The sequence below is a fragment of the Pezoporus occidentalis genome, unplaced genomic scaffold (genome assembly GCF_034315485.1).
Source record: "Pezoporus occidentalis ecotype Australia unplaced genomic scaffold, CSIRO_AGI_Poc_V1 ctg745, whole genome shotgun sequence".
NCBI lineage: Eukaryota > Metazoa > Chordata > Aves > Psittaciformes > Psittacidae > Pezoporus > Pezoporus occidentalis.
Window position 1 is genome coordinate 8,884 of NW_026916099.1, and position 18,723 is coordinate 27,606.

The 18,723-nt window shown below is 62.9% G+C and overlaps 2 protein-coding genes across 4 annotated transcripts; one reads left to right on the forward strand and one right to left on the reverse strand.

Moving 5' to 3' along the window:
• The first annotated feature begins 2,998 nt into the window (after positions 1-2,998).
• Positions 2,999-8,102, forward strand: NAGK (N-acetylglucosamine kinase). 3 transcript variants are annotated; one of them, XM_062602043.1, is made up of 10 exons: positions 2,999-3,068; positions 4,138-4,222; positions 5,454-5,552; positions 5,644-5,785; positions 5,859-5,969; positions 6,806-6,918; positions 7,354-7,441; positions 7,523-7,620; positions 7,708-7,786; positions 7,856-8,102. In XM_062602043.1, the coding sequence occupies exons 1-10, from the start codon at positions 3,040-3,042 to the stop codon at positions 8,044-8,046; spliced, it is 1,035 nt and encodes a 344-aa protein (XP_062458027.1). In that variant the 5' UTR covers positions 2,999-3,039; the 3' UTR covers positions 8,047-8,102. The 3 variants fall into 3 exon arrangements, with proteins under 3 accessions (XP_062458027.1, XP_062458025.1, XP_062458026.1); XM_062602041.1 differs by having other exon boundaries at positions 3,027-3,068; positions 4,106-4,222; XM_062602042.1 differs by lacking the exon at positions 2,999-3,068 and having other exon boundaries at positions 4,018-4,222.
• A 2,281-nt stretch (positions 8,103-10,383) lies between these two features.
• Positions 10,384-18,645, reverse strand: PAIP2B (poly(A) binding protein interacting protein 2B). Its single transcript, XM_062602040.1, has 4 exons — positions 18,585-18,645; positions 12,337-12,489; positions 11,288-11,464; positions 10,384-10,609 (listed from the first exon to the last, which is right to left on the reverse strand). The coding sequence occupies exons 2-4, from the start codon at positions 12,481-12,483 to the stop codon at positions 10,553-10,555; spliced, it is 381 nt and encodes a 126-aa protein (XP_062458024.1). The 5' UTR covers positions 12,484-12,489; positions 18,585-18,645; the 3' UTR covers positions 10,384-10,552.
• Between the last annotated feature and the right edge of the window lie 78 nt (positions 18,646-18,723).

Below are 18,723 nucleotides of genomic sequence, written 5' to 3' on the forward strand. Positions count from 1 at the left end.
GCAGCACAGACACAGCACCTACCACTCAGATGGACTCTGGGAATGGCGAGGGGTTATGGATCCAGAGGGATGCAGCCGGGCACCGGGAAGGACAAACGGATGAGGTCCTGGCCCGTGCCTTGCTCCGCTGTGCTGGGTGCCGATGGCATTGGGGTGGCCGTGTCCTGAGCCACACCGGACCGCAATGGGGACGGAAGCTCGGGATGGGTGCTCCCAGGTCACCCCAGACCCCATCCCAACGTCTCCCATCCATGGGGCAGGCTCCATCCCCCCTGTAGCCCCCGACCCCATCCCGCTGCTCACCAGCCTCCTCCATGCCGCCTCAGCACCGCTCCCATTCCCGACGGCCGGCAGCGGGATGGATCCGGAGCCCCGGAACACATCAGATCCCTTCCAGGATCAGCGCTTCCGCACGGCGCTGTGGGTGGCAGAGCAGGAGAAACCCATTCCCGGGCACCAGGGTGGGAATTCCATCCCTCCTCTGCCTCTGGTGCCTCCCACATGGGTCCTGCAGCGGGTGATCCCGGCACCCATGGCATGCTCAGCGTGGTGAAGCTCATGAAGCCAGCATCATCCCATGTTCCCGTTCTTCCATGTCCATTCTCCGCCCCATGCGCGTCCAGGACGCACAGCAGCTCCAGGGCTGGGTGCTCCACGGGTGTCCAATGGGATCAGGGTGTCCTGGAGCATTCCCAGCACCCTCACCCCCTTCCCGGCTGCCTGTGGCAGGGCTCAGCAGATGCTCCGGCTGGGAATGGCTGGGTCTCACCCCATTCCAGCTGATGCCATCGCTTTTCCTGCTTGGATCCAAGGCAATGGAGCCACCACCAAGGTGGGGACGGGCCTGGGGAGAACCCCCGAGCTGGGTGCTGGGATGCAGCTGGGGTGCTCCCGGCATCACCCCGCCGTGTCCCAGCGCCCATGGGGACCTCGCTCTCCCATCCCATGGGACGCAGCAGGGCCCCGTGCGGCTCCTGGCCCCGGTGCTGTCCCCAGACAGGCTGGTGCCACCGGCCCTAATGAGGGCACAGGGGCGGTGGGCTCGGGGGCTGCTCACCCCCCCCCGCAGCTTAACCCTTCCCCTGCCGCTCCCCTCTGGGTCGCTTTGGGGCTCTATGGGGGCTCCCTCTGCCCCCGCTGCCCCCTGCACCCTGTGCTGGTGTTGGGGGATCCCAGATGCAGCCCCCCCCCCCCCGTCTCCCCCCCCCCCCCCCGTAAAGCACTTGGGAAGGATGCGGGTGACCCAGAGCGTCTTTGTCCCCCTGAGCTGGGGTGGACACGGCCCCGTCCCAATGGGTCCCTCTGCAGCTCCCCATGGCCATGGGGCACCCCCAGCCGTGGGAAGGGTGGTCCCTGATGGGGCAGAGGGTACCCCCCAGCTTCAGGGGCTCCGAAGCCCAGGGGAGCCCTACGAGGACTGGGGATGAAGAGGGGGGAAGGTGATCCTGGGCTCCATTGGTGTCACCATCACCAGGCACCCCTGGACCAGGGACCGTGGGGTGGCCTGGTCTGTGCTGCCATGGGAACCAGCCCCACGTGGGAACACCTCTGCCCATCTCTGCCCTGTCACCCCATTGTGTTATGGTCCTTTCTCACCTCCTCCTTCCTGCCCTGTCTGCCCTCACCTCCATTGTATGTTTGTCCATCCATCATCCATCCATCCATCCATCATCCATCCATCCATCCATCATCCATCCATCCATCCATCCATCCATCATCCATCCATCCATCCATCCATCCATCCATCCATCATCCATCCATCCATCCATCCATCCATCCATCCATCCATCCATCCATCCATCCATCAACCCTCCCTCCCTCCCTCCCTCCCTCCCTCCCTCCCTCCCTCCCTCCCTCCCTCCCTCCCTCCCTCCCTCCCTCCCTCCCTCCCTCCCTCCCTCCCTCCATCCTTCCATCCATCCATCCCTCCATCCCTTCCTCCATCCATCCACCCCATCATCCTCTGCATCCATCTTCCCTTCTCCCTCATCCTTCCTGCCTGCCTGCCCCGTGCCCATCCACCCGCCTGCCTTTTGCCTCCCTCCTCCCTCCCCTCCCCCCCTCCATCCTTGTTATCTCTCCACGCCTCCACCTTCCCACCCCTCCCTCTCCTCTCTACCCCCCCCCCCATCCCCCGTCCCCCGTCCCCCGTCCCCCCCCGTCCCCCGCAGAGCTCCCGCGGTGCCCGGGGAGGGCTCAGCCGCGATGGGCGCTGACGGCCGCCAGCACCGGGGAATTCGGTCCCTGCCTCCCCCCTGGGCTCTGCCCTGCCCGATCCCGGGCCCCCACAGCTCCCGCAGAACAAGACCTCGGCCCCCATCCTCATCCCATCCCTATCCCCATCCTCATCCCACATCATCTAATCCCATCCCATCCCTTCCCATCCCATTCCATCCCTTCCCATCCCATCCCATCCCATTCCATCCCACCCCATCCCATTCTATCCCTATCCCCATCCCATCCCATCCCATCCCATTCCATCCCATCCCATCCCATCCCATCCCATCCCACCCCATCCCATTCTATCCCTATCCCCATCTCATCCCATCCCACCCCATCCCATCCCTATCTCATCACATCCCCATGCCCATATCATCCTATCCCCATCTCGTCCCATCCCATCCCATCCCCATCCTCATCCCATCCGTATCCTCCCTCCATCCCCATCCCCATCCCCATCCCCATCCTATCCCATTCCATTCCATTCCATTCCATTCCATTCCATTCCATTCCATTCCATTCCATCACTATCCCTATCCCATCCCTACCTCTATTCCCATCCCATCCCCATCCCTATCCCGCCCCCATCCCCGGGGCTCCCCGGGACAACGGGAAAAGAAGGTCCATGCTGGAGGGCGGGCACAGGGACCCGGGGCGGGTGGAGGGGCGGGGCAAGGACCGAGGGAGGCGGGGCGAGGCGGAGCCGGGAGGGTGGGGGCGTGGCTTAAGGGAGACTCCGCCTCCAACGGGCGTGTCCTCTGAGGGGAAGGGCGTTCCCTATGGGGGCGTGGCCTGGGCGGGGGGCGTGGCCCGGCCGCGATGGAGGCGCTGTTCGGTGGCGTGGAGGGGTGAGAGCGGCCGCGCCGCGGGCGGGGCCCCCCCCGTGCCCGGTACCCCCATATCCGGTACCCCCATATCGGGTACCCCCGTGCCCGGTACCCTCCGTATCCGGTACCCCCATATCCGGTACCCCCATATCGGGTACCCCCGTGCCCGGTACCCTCCGTATCCGGTACCCCCGTGCCCGGGTTCCCCCCGTATCCGGTACCCCCGTGCCCGGTACCCTCCGTATCCGGTACCCCCGTACCCGGTACTCCCGTGCCCCGGTATCCCCCGCATCCGGTACCACCCGTACCCGGTACCCGCCGTCCCCCAGTACCCCTGTACCCCGGTACCCCCATATCCAGTACCCCCGTGCCCCGGTACCCCCCGTATCCGGTACCACCCGTACCCGGTACCCCCCGTATCCCGTAACCCCGTGCCCTGTACCCCGTGCCCGGGTTCCCCCCGTATCCCGTACCCCCTACACCGGTACCTCCGTGCCCGGTGCCCCCGTACCCCCCGTATCCGGTACCCCCGTACCCGGTACCCGCCGTGCCCCGGTACCCCCGTGCCCCGGTACCCCCATATCCAGTACCCCCGTACCCCCCATACCCGGTAACCCCGTACCCGGTACCCCCGTGCCCGGGTCCCCCCTGTATCCGATACCCCCGTGCCCCGGTCCCTGGGAGCGGGGCTACAGCCGGGTCCGCCCCTCATGCCCGGTGCAGGATGAGGCCGGGGCCCGAGGTCAGTGGGGCGGGATGGGGGGGTCAGGAGCTCCGCCCCCCCCAACACCAGGGATCCCCGTCCTGGGGAGCGTCCCCCCCCCAGTGCCCCAGTTCTAATCCCACACCCGCCCCATCCATGGGCCCCCTCCAGGGACCGCATCCTGGTCCCAGCACCCCCAGGGACCCCAAATCCCACAGCCCCATCCTGATGTCGTCGTCCCCCCCCCCAGCATCCCCGGGTGCTGGTGTGGGGGCCGCAGGGGGTCCCTGTGGGGGTGCAGATCAGGGCGATGGGGCTCAGCAGGGTCCCCTGCGCCCCGGAATGGGGGGTGCAGGGGTGCTACTGGCAGCGTCCCCCCCTCTGCAGGGGGGGCACCCACTCCACCGTGGTGGTGGTGTCCGGTGATGGCCGGATCCTGGCTGAGACCGAGGGACCCTGCACCAACCACTGGGTGAGCCCGGGGGGGGGGACACGGGGGGGCGGCCCTGGGTGCCCCCAGGGTGCTCGGGTGGGATGGAGCCAGCAGAGAAGGGGGCGGGTGCTGCCGACAGCTCATGGATGGGGGTGATGCTCTGGGGATGGAGTTTGGGGCTGGGATTGGGATTTGGGGGGGGGGGTTCAGTGTGTCCTCCCTTTATCTCTCAGCTCATCAGATCCGATAAGATTTGGGAATGGAGTTTGGGATTGGGATTGGGGGGCTCAGTGTGTCCCCTGTGTCTCAGGTCATTGTTTCCAATGAGATGTAGGGATGGGGATGGGGATTGGGGTCTCGGTGTGTCCCCTGTGTCTCTCAGGTCAGTGTCTCCAATGAGATGTAGGGATGGGGATGGGGATTGGGGGTCTCGGTGTGTCCCCCCCATCTCTCAGGTCAGTGTCTCCAATGAGATGTAGGGATGGGGATTGGGGTCTCGGTGTGTCCCCCGTGTCTCTCAGGTCAGTGTCTCCAATGAGATCTAGGGATGGGGATTGGGGTCTCGGTGTGTCCCCCCGTGTCTCTCAGGTCAGTGTCTCCAATGAGATGTAGGGATGGGGATTGGGGGGCTCAGTGTGTCCCCCCTGTGTCTCAGGTCATTGTTTCCAATGAGATCTAGGGATGGGGATGGGGTTGGGGTCTCGGTGTGTCCCCCGTGTCTCTCAGGTCAGTGTCTCCAATGAGATGTAGGGATGGGGATGGGGTTGGGGTCTCGGTGTGTCCCCCGTGTCTCTCAGGTCAGTGTCTCCAATGAGATGTAGGGATGGGGATGGGGTTGGGGTCTCGGTGTGGCCCCCGTGTCTCTCAGGTCAGTGTCTCCAATGAGATGTAGGGATGGGGATGGGGGTCTCGGTGTGTCCCCCCGTGTCTCTCAGGTCAGTGTCTCCAATGAGATGTAGGGATGGGGATGGGGATTGGGGTCTCGGTGTGTCCCCCGTGTTTCTCAGGTCAGTGTCTCCAATGAGATGTAGGGATGGGGATGGGGTCTCGGTGTGTCCCCCCTGTCTCTCAGGTCAGTGTCTCCAATGAGATGTAGGGATGGGGATGGGGACTGGGGTCTCGGTGTGTCCCCCCCGTCTCTCAGGTCAGTGTCTCCAATGAGATGTAGGGATGGGGATGGGGTTGGGGTCTCGGTGTGTCCCCCGTGTCTCCAATAGGCTCTGGGAATGGCTCTCGGGGCTGGGGGGGTTTCAGCGCGTGCCCTCCCCAGCTCATCGGCTCGGAGCAGTGCCTGCTGCGCATCGAGCGCATGGTCAGCGAGGCCAAGAGCAAGGCCGGGGCCGACCCCCGCGTCCCCCTCCTCTCACTGGTGAGAGCCCCCGGTGCCCTCCCTGGGGATGGGTCCTCCATGGGTCCCCCCCCCAGCCCGCGGTGACCGGGCCCCCCTCGCTGCCCCACAGGGGCTGTCCCTGAGCGGGGGGGACCAGGAGGCCGCCATCGGGAAGCTGCTGGAGGAGCTGCACCGGCGCTTCCCGCACCTCAGCCGCAGCTTCTCCATCACCACCGATGCCGAGGGGGCCATGGCCACCGCCACCGACCGCGGTAGGGGGGGACGGGAATGGGACATGGGGGGGGGACGCACACATGGGGGTCCCCATGGGCTTGGACCTCGCAGGCGGCATCGTTCTGATCTCGGGCACTGGCTCCAACTGCAAACTCATCAACCCCGATGGGTCGGAGACCGGCTGCGGCGGCTGGGGCCACATGATGGGGGATGAGGGCTCAGGTGAGGCCGGGGGGGGCACATGATGGTGGTGATGGCGGTGGTGGTGGTGGTGGTGGTGGTGGTGGTGGTGGTGGTGATGCTGGTGGTGATGCTGGTGGTGATGCCGGTGATGGTGGTGGTGATGGTGGTGGTGATAGTGGTGGTGATGATGGTGGTGGTGATGATGGTGATGGTGGTGATGGTGGTGGTGGTGATGGTGGTGGTGATGATGGCGGTGATGGTGGTGGTGGTGATGGTGGTGGTGATGGTGATGATGATGGTGATGGTAGTGATGATGGTGGTGGTGGTGGTGGTGATGGTGGTGGTGATGATGGCGGTGATGGTGGTGGTGATGGTGGTGATGGTGATGCCGGTGATGGTGGTGGTGATGGTGGTGATGGCGATGATGATGGTGGTGGTGGTGATGGTGATGGTGGTGGTGATGGTGGTGGTGATGGTGGTGATGGCGATGATGATGGTGGTGGTGGTGATGGTGGTGGTGGTGATGGTGGTGGTGGTGATGCCGGTGATGGTGGTGGTGATGGTGGTGATGATGGCGGTGATGATGGTGGTGGTGATGATGGCGGTGATGGTGGTGGTGGTGATGGTGGTGGTGATGGTGGTGATGGTGATGCCGGTGATGGTGGTGGTGATGGTGGTGATGGCGATGATGATGGTGGTGGTGGTGATGGTGGTGGTGGTGATGGTGGTGGTGGTGATGGTGATGCCGGTGATGGTGGTGGTGATGGTGGTGATGATGGCGGTGATGATGGTGGTGGTGATGCCGGTGATGATGGTGGTGATGATGGTGGTGGTGGTTGTGGGGGGGTCTCAGCCACAGCCGGCTCCCTCCGCAGCGTTCTGGATCGCGCACCGGGCGGTCAAGGTGGTGTTTGACAGCATGGACAACCTGGAGGAGCCCCCCCACGACGTGGGATACGTCAGGGACGCCATGCTCGACTACTTCCAGGTGCTGGGGGTCCTCAGCTGTGTCACAGGGTCCTGAGGGGGCGGTTGGGCTTCATCCCATGGGGCCTGGTGGGTTCCAGGCTGGGTGCTGGGGTCTTGGGGGCTCTGGGCTGGATCCTGGGGGGGGGTCTTGGGATGCTCCAGGCTCTGTGCTGGGGTCTGGGGGGGGGCTCCATGCTCAGGGCCCTTTGGGGGTTCTGAGCTGCGTGTCAGGATCTGGGGGGCTTTGGGCTGCGTGATGGGGTTCAGGGGGGCTTAAGGCTGGGGGTCATGGTCGGTGGGGGGGGCTCTGGGCTGGGTCCTGGGGGGGGTCTTGGCTGTGTCCCAGGGGTCCACGGGGGGCTCTGGGCTGCGTGCTGGGGGGGTCCTGTTCACACACCGTGTTTGGGGGTGCCGGGGGGGGGTGTTTCACAGTGTACCCCCATCACCCCCCCAGATCCAGGACAGGACGGGGCTCCTGCCCCATCTCTACCGCTCCTTCCAGAAGGCCAAGTTTGCAGGGTTCTGCCAGAGGCTGGCGGAGGGTACGGATAAAGGGGGGGGGTGAAGAGCAATGGAGGGGGGGTCCCGTGTCCCCCATCACCCCATTGCCCCCCCATCCCCAGGCGCTCAGGCTGGGGACCCGCTCTGCTGCCACCTCTTCCAGCAGGCCGGGGCGGTCCTGGCCCGGCACGTGGCCGCGGTGCTGCCCAAGGTGCACACGGTGAGAGCAGCATGGGGGGGACCCGAAGGGGGCAGGGGGGGAAATGGGGTGTCCAGAGCCAGCCCTCACCTCTGTACCCCCCCAAAGAGCCTGTTCCAGGGGGAGCTGGGGCTGCCCATCATCTGCGTGGGCTCGGTGTGGAAGAGCTGGGACAGGATGCAGGAGGGTGAGTGGGGATGCACTGGGGTGTGTGTGGGGTGCTGCTGCCCCCATAACGCGTGTGCCCCCCCTTTAGGGTTCATCCAGGTGCTCACCCAGGCGCGGGGGGGCGCTGCGGGACGCGGCTTCTCCCGGTTCAGCCTCCTGAAGCTGAAGCGCTCCTCGGCGCTGGGGGGGGCCCGGCTCGGCGCCCGCAGCATCGGAGCGGCTCTGCCCCTGGACTGTGCCGCCAACGTGGATGTCTTCTACAGCCACAGCTTCCAGTGACCCCCCCCGGGCGGGGAACGCGGTGGTTGGGCAATAAAACGGTTGCAACATCCAAAGGGAAATGGGGAAGTGGGGGGGGGAATGGGCACGGTGGGGCTGGGGGAGGATAGGATGGAGAACAGAGCACGGGGGTTCCTGTTTCGGTGCCCAAGGAGGATGGGCTCCGTGGCTGTGGGGCTGGGGTGATGCTCAGGGGCAAGTGGAAGGAGGATGCTGTTGGGATTGAACATGGAATCGGGATGAGGGCCAGCCCCAACGCCTTCCACTGGAGCAGCTTGCTCCAAGCCCCTGTGTCCAACGCTGCCAGGGATGAGGCAGCCACAGCTTCTCGGGGCACCCTGTGCCAGCGCCTCAGCACCCTCACAGGGAAGAGCTTCTGCCTAAGAGCTCAGCTCAGTCTCCCCTCGGGCAGGTTAAAGCCATTCCCCTTGGCCTGGCCCTACATCCCTTGTCCCAAGCCCCTCTCCAGGTCCCATCTCCCCTGGCTTTCACATCTTACATTCCATGTCCTTGGTGCCGAGGCTCTGACCAGGCACAAACTGCCATGGGGCCGGTGCTTGCTGCTGTCCTTACCAGTGTGCTCCTGGCCAGGACCACCCCATCCGATGGAGCTGGAGCTGAACAGGGACCTCAGAACCCGCCTCTGCTCCCTTCCCAAACAGGTTTATTTCTAACAAGGCCTTTCCCAAATGTACAGCACAGGGAGGGGGGGGGTGAGCAGAAACCAAACAGAAACCAGAGAAAGGGTGGGGGGAATCTGTGCTAGCGCTGCAGGAGAGAGCCCAGCCGGGGGCTGCCCTTCCCTGCACCCATCCCATCCCCGCAGGCTCCATCCCGGCCGCTGCAGGCCCAGCGTTGTGCCAGCCCAAAGCACCCCTGTGGTGGAGCTGGGCACCCGCTGCTGCAGGCTCCTGGGGCAGGCAGCAGCCCCGCGGGGATGAGGGCTGGAGCTGGGGTACCCATGGAGCGCCGGAGCTCCATCAGCTCAAAGCTCTGCTCACTCTTAGTTCCGGTCCAGCAACCCCAGGAGCTAACGGAGCTGAACGAGGCCGAGGGCTGCGGAGAGGCCATTAGCTTCCATGTCCTCAAATCCCACAGGGATCCCTAATCCCGCTCCATTAACGGCCCTGTGCAGTCCAGGGAATGCTGGAATCAGGCGGGCGGTGAGACCCGCACGGGGGAGCAGCAGCTCCTGCCTGGGTTACTGGAGCCAGAACTCGGAGTCATCCCTCCCCAGGGAGCTCTGGAGTTCCCTGGATACAGGTTCCTGCCCCTGGCTTCCCAAAGGAGCACCCGGGTGGTGGTTGAGGAGCTGAAGCCCAACCAGATCCTGCCCAAGGGGAAGGAGGGGAACTGGAAACGGGATGAGCTCTAAGATCTCTTCCAATCCAAACCATTCCAAGACTCGGCTTGCAGAGGACCCCTCTGTTCTCCCAGGGCAGCAGCTCCACACCAGCTCCCTCCTGGTCTTGCTGGGATTTGCTTCCAAGGTATAAATGCTCCAGAGCTGCAGCTCATCCTGTGGACAAGCTCCAGATCTCGGGGGTGGGAATCTTTAAGGAGAAGCTGTGTTTTCCAGGAGCTGCCCTTCCCTTGGGATGGATAGAGGGAGGGATGGAAGGAGGGATGGAGGGAGGGATGGAGGGAGGGAGGGATGGAAGGAGGGATGGAGGGAGGGATGGAGGGAGGGATGGAGGGATGGGGGAGGGAGGGATGGAGGGAGGGATGGAGGGAGGGAGGGATGGAAGGAGGGATGGGGAGGGATGGAAGGAGGGATGGAAGGAGGGATGGAAGGAGGGATGGAGGGAGGGAGGGATGGAAGGAGGGATGGAGGGAGGGATGGAGGGAGGGAGGGATGGATGGAGGGAGGGATGGATGAAAGGAGGGATGGATGAAAGGAGGGATGGAAGGAGGGAGGGATGGAAGGAGGGAGGGATGGAAGGAGGGAGGGATGGAAGGAGGGAGGGAAGGATGGCTCTGCTCTTCCCTAAGAGCTCCCCCAAGCCATGAAGCAGTGCAGGAGTTAGTGTTCAGAGAGCGGCTGGGATGCGTTTGGGATTCACACTCCCACCTCCCCTTCCCTTCAGCCAAGGGAATCCCGTGTCCCGGGAGCAGGGAATGCCAGCGTGGGCCCTGGGGTGGCTTCGCTGCCTCTGGGGAGGGTACAGGGGGATCCCTATGAATCCTACTCAAACAAGGTGATGGGTTTGGAGCGCACGCGGAAATGGGCTTGGGAAGCAGAGGGAAGCGCTGGGCTCCAGGATAGACCTAAAGGCCAGGAGTCCTGGGAAGCAAAACCTGCCCCCAAAGGTGATAAATGATACAAAGGAGGAGGTAAAAAAGAAAACTGGAGGGGGGAAAGAAGGGACCTGAAGCATAGAGGAAGATTCACCACGTGGCAGCGGCTCCGCGCAGTGCAGAGTCCAGCTGGGGGCTGCTCCGCTCCCTCCATCCCCATCACATTCCCAAAGCAGGGATACAGTCCTTCCAGAGCCTGCCGGGGTGCTCAGTACTTCACGCCAGGCACAAACTCCTTGGCATCTGGATTCAAGTTGCTTTTGCTCTGGAAGAGAAGATGGAGAGGGATCATCAGGGGTTCAAACGCTGGGATCCCCACACCAGCATCATTCCATAGGAACCTGCGTGCTGAGGATGGTGCCATGGATGTGACGTGGCCCTTGTGTCATCACAGACCTGGGGATGGGGCTGAGCAAGTGCCAGCTCCAAGGGATCTACTCCCAGAGTGGGTTTTGAAGGGGAAACACAGGAGGAGGTGGTGGCTGTGTCTCCCAGTTCTTGCTTTGGCACAGGGATGGGTTTGCTCCAGGACCAGTCTGTTTCCATGGAATCCCAGCCTGGTTTGGGTTGGAAGGGACCTTAAAGCTCCTCCAGCTCCAACCCCTGCCACGGGCAGGGACCCCTTCCACTGGAGCAGCTTGCTCCAAGCCCCTGTGTCCAACCTGGCCTTGAACACTGCCAGGGATGGGGCAGCCACAGCTTCTCTGGGCACCCTGTGCCAGCGCCTCAGCACCCTCCCAGGGAAGAGCTTCTGCCTAAGAGCTCATCTCAGTCTCCCCTCGGGCAGGTTAAAGCCATTCCCCTTGGCCTGGCCCTACAGGCCCTTGGCCCAAGCCCCTCTCACCCCACTGCCGCCCAGGAGCCCCCCAGGATCTCCACCCCACCACGCGGGCCAGGTCCTGTGCCCACACTGACCTCCCAGCACGTCCCTCATGCTCCTTACCAGGATGTCCTCTGAACTGTGGCCATCGCACACCGAGAGCCCGTTGAGCTGCTGCTGCAGCTGCCCCATGCCCTGGGGCAGGTCCCGCGATGGGATGAACCAGTCCTGGTCCTCCTCCTCCAGCATCTCCTGGAAGCAGCGGTCCAGGAACTCCTGCTCCTGCAGCTCCTCCTCCACCTGCCCGGAGAGAGGCGTCAGTCACACCTTGGGAAGGGGCTGTGGCCAGGGGGAATGGCTTGAACCTGCCCCAGGGGAGACTGAGCTGAGCTCTTAGGCAGAAGCTCTTCCCTGGGAGGGTGCTGAGGCGCTGGCACAGGGTGCCCAGAGAAGCTGTGGCTGCCCCATCCCTGGCAGTGCTCAAGGCCAGGTTGGACACAGGGGCTTGGAGCAAGCTGCTCCAGTGGAAGGGGTCCCTGCCCGTGGCAGGGGTTGGGACTGGAGGAGCTTTAAGGTCCCTTCCAACCCAACCCAAGCTGGGATTCCAGGATTCTGTGACTTCCCGTCTCCCCCACCCCATGTTTGTGCTGGGATCGCCCCGTTCCACTCTCAGGAATGGAGTTTTCCACCGGGATCAAGGGGCACCCACTGCAGGAGCTCAGTGCTGACCCATCCAGGCTACAAACCCTCTCAGACTCCAGGCACTGGTGGTCAGGCTGCTCCTCTCCCTCCAGCTGAGCACACACCAGGGGGAGCTCTGGATTACCATGGCAAAGCCCATCAGAAGATGATGGAGCCATCCCCATCCCTCTGGGAAAGAGCTGCCCAGAGGCACAGGGAGGGGTTTATTCCAACTCCATCCATCCCACGTCCTTACAGGCAGATCCGACACTGCGGCAACGAGGCCCTCAGTGCCTTGGCAGTGCTGGGGAAGGGTTGGACTGGGTGAGCTTCAAGCTCTTTTCCAAGCTGCTTGATCCCACGACACAAACGGGATGAGTTCCCTCGAGCCAGCATCCCCGTGCAGACACATTCCATGGCGCCCACCAAGGGAATTCCCTCTGGCCCCTCAACTCCATTGCACGGAGCTGGCACCACCCTCCAGGCCTTACCTGCCTGTTGAAGTCTTCTTCGTTCTCCATCCACATGTACTCTGCAAAGGGGTTGTTCTCCTTCTCATCGTGGCCGTTCACTACCTGCTCCTCTTTGGATTTGGGGCTGGATCCCGTCGGGCTGCCGAGCTCGGACCCATTCATCATTATGGACTGTGGGGAGGAGAACACGGGGGTGAGGACCCTGCCCCTGTCCCCCACCCATGCCAGCTTCCAGGCTCCTGTCTTCAAGGCTTTTCCCAGCTCCTTTCCCTCCTCCCTAGTGCTGGCAGCAGCAGGACACCCCTGGCACCGACAGCCCTTCTCCTCCATGGGTTTCACCCATCAGGGAGAGCTGTGACCAGGGCTTGGGAAGGCTCCAGCATCCCAAACCCATCCCAGCATCCCATCCCCTTGCAACCCGCCACAAAGCACACCCAAAGGCCACAACTGGGGTGTCCCTCAGCCAACCCTATAGCACCACAGCACCAGAGTGCTCCCTAACCCCAAACACTCCAGTTCTGGCAGAACATCACACATGTCCCTTCATTTCTGCCATAATTCCCTGGGTTTTAGAGGGAATTTCCCTAAATCCCTTTGGTTTGTGACATGGAGGTGGCCTTCTCCTAAAGGAGATCTTTAGAGCCACAGTACCATGGCTTGAAGCAAGAGAGACCCTATGGGATCCCAAACCTCAGCTTTTGGAGGGTTCTCAGGAGCAGACGGAGGGAAGGATGCACAGACTGAGAAATGAGACAGAATTCCATAGGAAAAACCTATGGAATAGGCAAACACTGACTAAGGCCAACACAACGTGGATGAAAAGCATGGACACAACACATTAGGACATCCCAGCTCTATGCTTTAACCTCCCTGGTGCAGGATTCATCTGGAGCTGAGCTGCATCCAGCTCCAGCACAGCGCTGGGATGAACTGGAGAGGAGAGCATCCTGCAGGAGAGGGGCTGGAAAACGGGAATTCCCAGGGGAAAAAGGGGGGTGGTTTGGTCTCAAGGAGGGGGAGAGCCCGGGAGCCCCCCCCCCCAACAGCCTTTAGGTTTAGAGGAATCATGGAATGGTTTGTGTCCAACCTGGCCACAGCTGAGCACAGGGTTACGGTCCCTTCCCACCCAAAGCATCCCATGTGCAGGTACAAACCCTTCCTACGCTGTGTTTTGGGGAGCAGAAGGGCCATGGACACAGCTGGGAGCAGAGGAGATGGTGCCTGGGGCCGGTGGCTCCGGGCTCTCCGTGCCCCCTTTGGGATCGGGGGAAGCTGGAAGCAGAGCCCTGGATGGGGATCTGCTCTGTCCCACCTGCAGAACCCGTCCTGCCGGAGGAGCCGTGATGAAAGCCCTGCTGCTGCTGCTGCTGCTGCTCACAAAGCCATCAGGGACGCGGAGCCAAGCCTGCCTCAACCCTTTCATGGCCCTGCTCCCAAACCGCAGCACCCACAGCTCCCCACCGCCGTGGGGCCCGAGTCACCCGCAGCAAACACAGCGGGAAAACCCCCTGGCTGGGGAGGAGGAGCTGCCGAGCTCACATTGCTTCCCCATGGGTCACTCCTCTGGACCACCTCCAGCCCATCCGCAGCATCCTTGTGCAGCAGGGACCAAACCTGATCCCGGGATTGGGGCGGGGGGGCACAGCGACACCTTCATCCCTATGGGGATGCCCTTGTTGATGTTCACCAGCATCCTATTGCCTTGAGCTACTGCAGCAAAGGCAGAGACAAGCCCAGGCTCCAGTGGGATGGATGCTGCTCCCCTCCCAGCCTTTCGGAGCTCGTGGAGGCTCTGAGAGGTCCATGATGTGTCTTGGTGCCCTAGCCAGGGCTGGATGCTTAGGAACTGCTCCTGGAACTCCTGGGAGAGGCTTGATCCCTGCAAAGGGCCTTAATTCCCACCAGGGCAGTCATTTCCCTGTGGATTTTCCCTATCACTTTCATCCTCCACCTCCCCTGTTAATTTAAGCCGTTCCCAACCTTCCCGAGCCATTCCTGCTGCAGCCAGAGGTTTCCAAACAGCCCCCAGCTCCTTCCCCACGTGCATTTTCCAGCCTGGCTCAATGGATGCTCTGGCCTGGGTGGTGTTTCTCTGACTCAGCTCCATGGAATATGCATGGAGCCAGGGGAATTCTGCTGTACTGCTGGGGCTGCAGAGCGCCAGCTCTGAGCGGGATTGAGGAATCTGCTGCCTTGTAACGAAGGTTTCTTGGATTTCTTCCTCTTTTCCCTTGGAAAATGGAGCAGATGATAAAAACAAAGGAAAAGAAGCTTCGAGATGGGGAGGGGAGCTCAGCATCCTCATCCGGAGCACACAAAGCACCTCTAGGAGCTGCTCATCCCCTTTGGGAGCACGGAAATCCCGAGGAGCTCCATGGAGCTGCGGCCCACGGAGGTCCCTGCTCAGCCTGCACCACCATCTCCTGCTTGCCCCATGCTCCCACACTCACCTGGGGCTGGAAGAGCAGCCGCAGAGGGAGGCATCCTTTGGGATAGGTACGGAACAACGTGAAAGGGGAATGCCGCCTCCGTCTGGTGTCTGGGTGATGCTCAGAGACAAGCACCCCATGGCTACAGCCTGGCCTTGAGCACTGCCAGGGATGGGGCAGCCACAGCTTCTCCATTCAACCCCTTTCAGTGTCCTCCCACCTTCCTTGTATCCCATCCAACTCTTCCCTCTGGCAGGTTAAAGCCATTCCCCTTGTCCTATTCCTTCATCCCTCATCCCAAGCCCCCCTCCAGGTTTCCCGGAGCCCTTTAGGCACTGGAGCTGCTCCATCCCAGGGGCAGGACCTTACACTTTTAGATGCAAGAAGGGCAGAAGCTTCATGGACCAACCTCACACAACTGAGGAATTCCTGAAGGGAAAACCCTCCACGGGTCCCGCATTGGGCTGGTTTCACCCCTTGGAGCATCCCAAGTGTGGCAGGAGCCACGTTCCTGCCCTTATCCCAAAGAGTTAAGAGGGAGCGGGAGCAGAGCTGCGTGCTTGGCTCAGGCAGGGCCATCCCGACCTCCGCATCCTCCCAGAGCCAAAACCTCAGCAGAGGCTGCTCCAGCAGCTCCGAGATGGGGAAAACTGCCCAGGCAGGGCTCCCGGCTCCAGGAATAGCTCCGGGAGCAGGAAAACCCACCCGGAGCAAGGCAGGCTGCAGGGAAAACACCAACCAGAGCACGGAGCCAGGCTGGATGGGGCCTGGAGCATAAAGAAACCTGGAGAGGGGCTTGGGACAAGGGATGTAGGGACAGGCCAAGGGGAATGGCTTTAACCTGCCCGAGGGGAGATGGATGGGGTACAAGGAAGCTCATGGATGAAGGTGGAGGGGCACTGGAAGGGGTTGAATGGAGAAGCTGTGGCTGCCCCATCCCTGGCAGTGCTCAAGGCCAGGCTGGACACAGGGGCTTGGAGCAAGCTGCTCCAGTGGAAGGGATCCCTGCCCGTGGCAGGGGTTGGGGCTGGATGAGCTTTAGGGTCCCTTCCAACCCAAACCAGGCTGGGATTCTCTCTGTGCCCTTTCCCAGCTCTCCTCCTCCCTCCCTGCCCCACAGCTCCCAGGAGGATCATGGATGGGTGTGAACTCAGCCTCCCCCCCGCAGCACTTTGGCTTCAGCATCACTCACATTGCAACCTGCAGGTAATTCCTAAGAAGAAACCCAGTCCCCCCCCATCCCCAGTGCAGAAACTCCCCATAGCAGAGAAACTGGAGCACGAGCAAACTGGTCCCCAGCCCGCAGGCCAGGAGGGATGGATCAGGGGGACAAGGAGGGGGGAGAAGAGGGCTGGACCTTCCCTGCAGGCCACCCCTCTGCTCCTGCAGGCAGCAATGAGAGAAGGGAGCTCATCGGCCTCATTTCCCAAGGGAATGACAGGGTTCTCCTGTGTCAGCTCACACACATCCTCCTCCTCCTCCTCGTGTTCCACAGGTTGGGCCGGTTCAGCCCCACTTCCACCTCCTCCTCTGCCCACCTGCAGCCTTTCCCGTGCCCTGATCTCCCTTTGCAGATAAGCTCCCTGCAATTCCAAGCCCAGCTGCACCTTTTCCCTCTCCCCAGCATTCCCAAGCTTCTCCTTCCCATTATTCCAGTGCCTCAGGTTTTATTCCCCACCACCATCACCGGAGCACGGACCTGGAGCCCTGCTGCAGCCTTTGGGAGTCTCCCACTGCTCCCACCACTTCCAGCCCCACCAACAGCGGATGCCAGCTCTTCCAGGGCTATGCCACGTTAGGCTGCCCTCCTGGCATCCCTCCTCCTGCTCCCTGGCCTGCAGCAGATGCGGAGCTCCCCATACGGATCTCCCTCGGTTGCTGAGGAACCGCATCCGTCTCCAAGCCAGGGGATAATCTCATCCTGCTCTGCTTCAATCTGCATCCACAGGAACAATCCCCACTTCCCACAGGCAAAAAGTGCTGCGAAGGCCCCGGGAACATGGAATGCTGCCGGTGCTGGGGCCTGGAGATGCTCACAGACCTGATTTCCCTTTCAGCATCAACACTCCCCCTTCTTTGAGCTGAGCATCAACTGAACACAGGCGTTATCAGTGTTGGTCTCAGAGGGAAGCCAAAACAGCCTTGGAGCAGAGAGCAGGGACAGAACGAACTCCATCCCAGCTGGAACAAGGACAAACTCCTCCAGCCCCAACCCCTGCCACGGGCAGGGACCCCTTCCACTGGAGCAGCTTGCTCCAAGCCCCTGTGTCCAACCTGGCCTTGAGCACTGCCAGGGATGGGGCAGCCACAGCTTCTCTGGGCACCCTGTGCCAGCGCCTCAGCACCCTCCCAGGGAAGAGCTTCTGCCTAAGAGCTCATCTCAGTCTCCCCTCGGGCAGGTTAAAGCCATTCCCCTTGGCCTGGCCCTACATCCCTTGTCCCAAGCCCCTCTCCAGCTTTCCTGCAGCCCCTTCAGGCACTGGAGCTGCTCTAAGGGCTCCCCCAGCCTGTCCAGCCCAGGGGCAGGACCTTGCCCTTGGCATGGTTGAAATCCATGAGGTTTCCACCTCTCCAGCGTGTCCGGGTCCTGCTGGATCCCATCCCTTCCCTCCAGCGTGTGGGTCACCCCACGCAGCTCCGTGCCAGGGCAAGGCAGGGACAGGGAGAACTGAGGGCTCTGCACTCCACAGGAGCAGCTTTACCTCTGTCTGCACCGAGGCCCAACACGGGGGCACCGCATTCCCTGTAGGCACATCCCAGGCTTCACCCCACCGCTTATCCTCCACGCAGGCCTGGGGAAGGGAAGCACAGAGCGGCCAACGGGGACAGGGCATCCATGGCGATTCAAGCTGTGTTTTGGGAGCAACACCAGCTCTTGCTGCTCCCAGAGAAGCTCCATCCCTGGCAGTGTTGGACACAGGGGCTTGGAGCAAGCTGCTCCAGTGGAAGGGGTCCCTGCCCGTGGCAGGGGTTGGAGCTGGATGGGCTTTAAGGTCCCTTCCAACCCAAACCATCCTGGGATGATCCCAAAGGAAGCACGGGCACTCCCGATGGTTTTCCCCATGTGTTTCCACCTCAGCGCATCAGGAGCCCAACTCACACAAGCAAAGCTCCGCACAAGATGCAGCCTAAGAGGGAAGAAGGGGCAGAGCCCATCGCGTGTCCCATGGAGCTGTCGCCACAACAGGCACTTCCCTACCTGGCCAGGAGGCTCCTGCAGCAGCCCCAGACGTGTCCCTGCACGCCGGGGCTGAAACCTGAGGAACCGGCCCGTAACTGAATCCCCAAAGGGCAGGAGCCAGGAGCCGGCTGCTCCACGGGGAGCCTGCGGGGGCCGTATCCATCCCCCGGGAATGCGGCAGGAAGGGGCCAGGTGGGGACAAGGACCCCTTCGGAGGCGGACCCTGCCCGTGTGCCGCATGCTGACCCTCCGCAGCCCCCACGGCGCCGGTTTTGGGGGGCGGATAAACGCGATAACCTGGCTTCCAGCCACCGCAACCTGCCCCGACAGCACGCCGGCCTGCCCGACTCCCGCTCTGGAGCAGCGGCCGAGCCTGTCCGCGGCGTGTCCTATGGCAGCGGCTCCAAGGGGATGAGGGAGGGAGGGAGGACCCCATCTCCCCCCGCCCCACGGCGGCTCTGACCGCACCGCTCCCCACACCGGGGGAACCCCCTCCTCTGGCCCCACACACCCGGCCCAGGAGCCGGCCGGAGGGGGGGGTGGAACCGAGCTCCGCGGGCCGGGCCCGCTGAGCCCCTCCGGAGCCCCGCACCCTCCCCATGCCCATCCCCATCGCGGTGCTGCCGGGGCCTGCAGCCGCCACCCCCCCCCGTTACCTGCGGCCGGGCCCGGCCGATGCCGCTCCGGGCCGCGCTCCCTCCGCTGCCGCCGCTGCGCCCGCCCCGTGTGGCGGAGCCCCGCCCACCCGCCCCGCCCTACCAGGGACCGGCAACCCTATTGGTTGAACTCTTCACG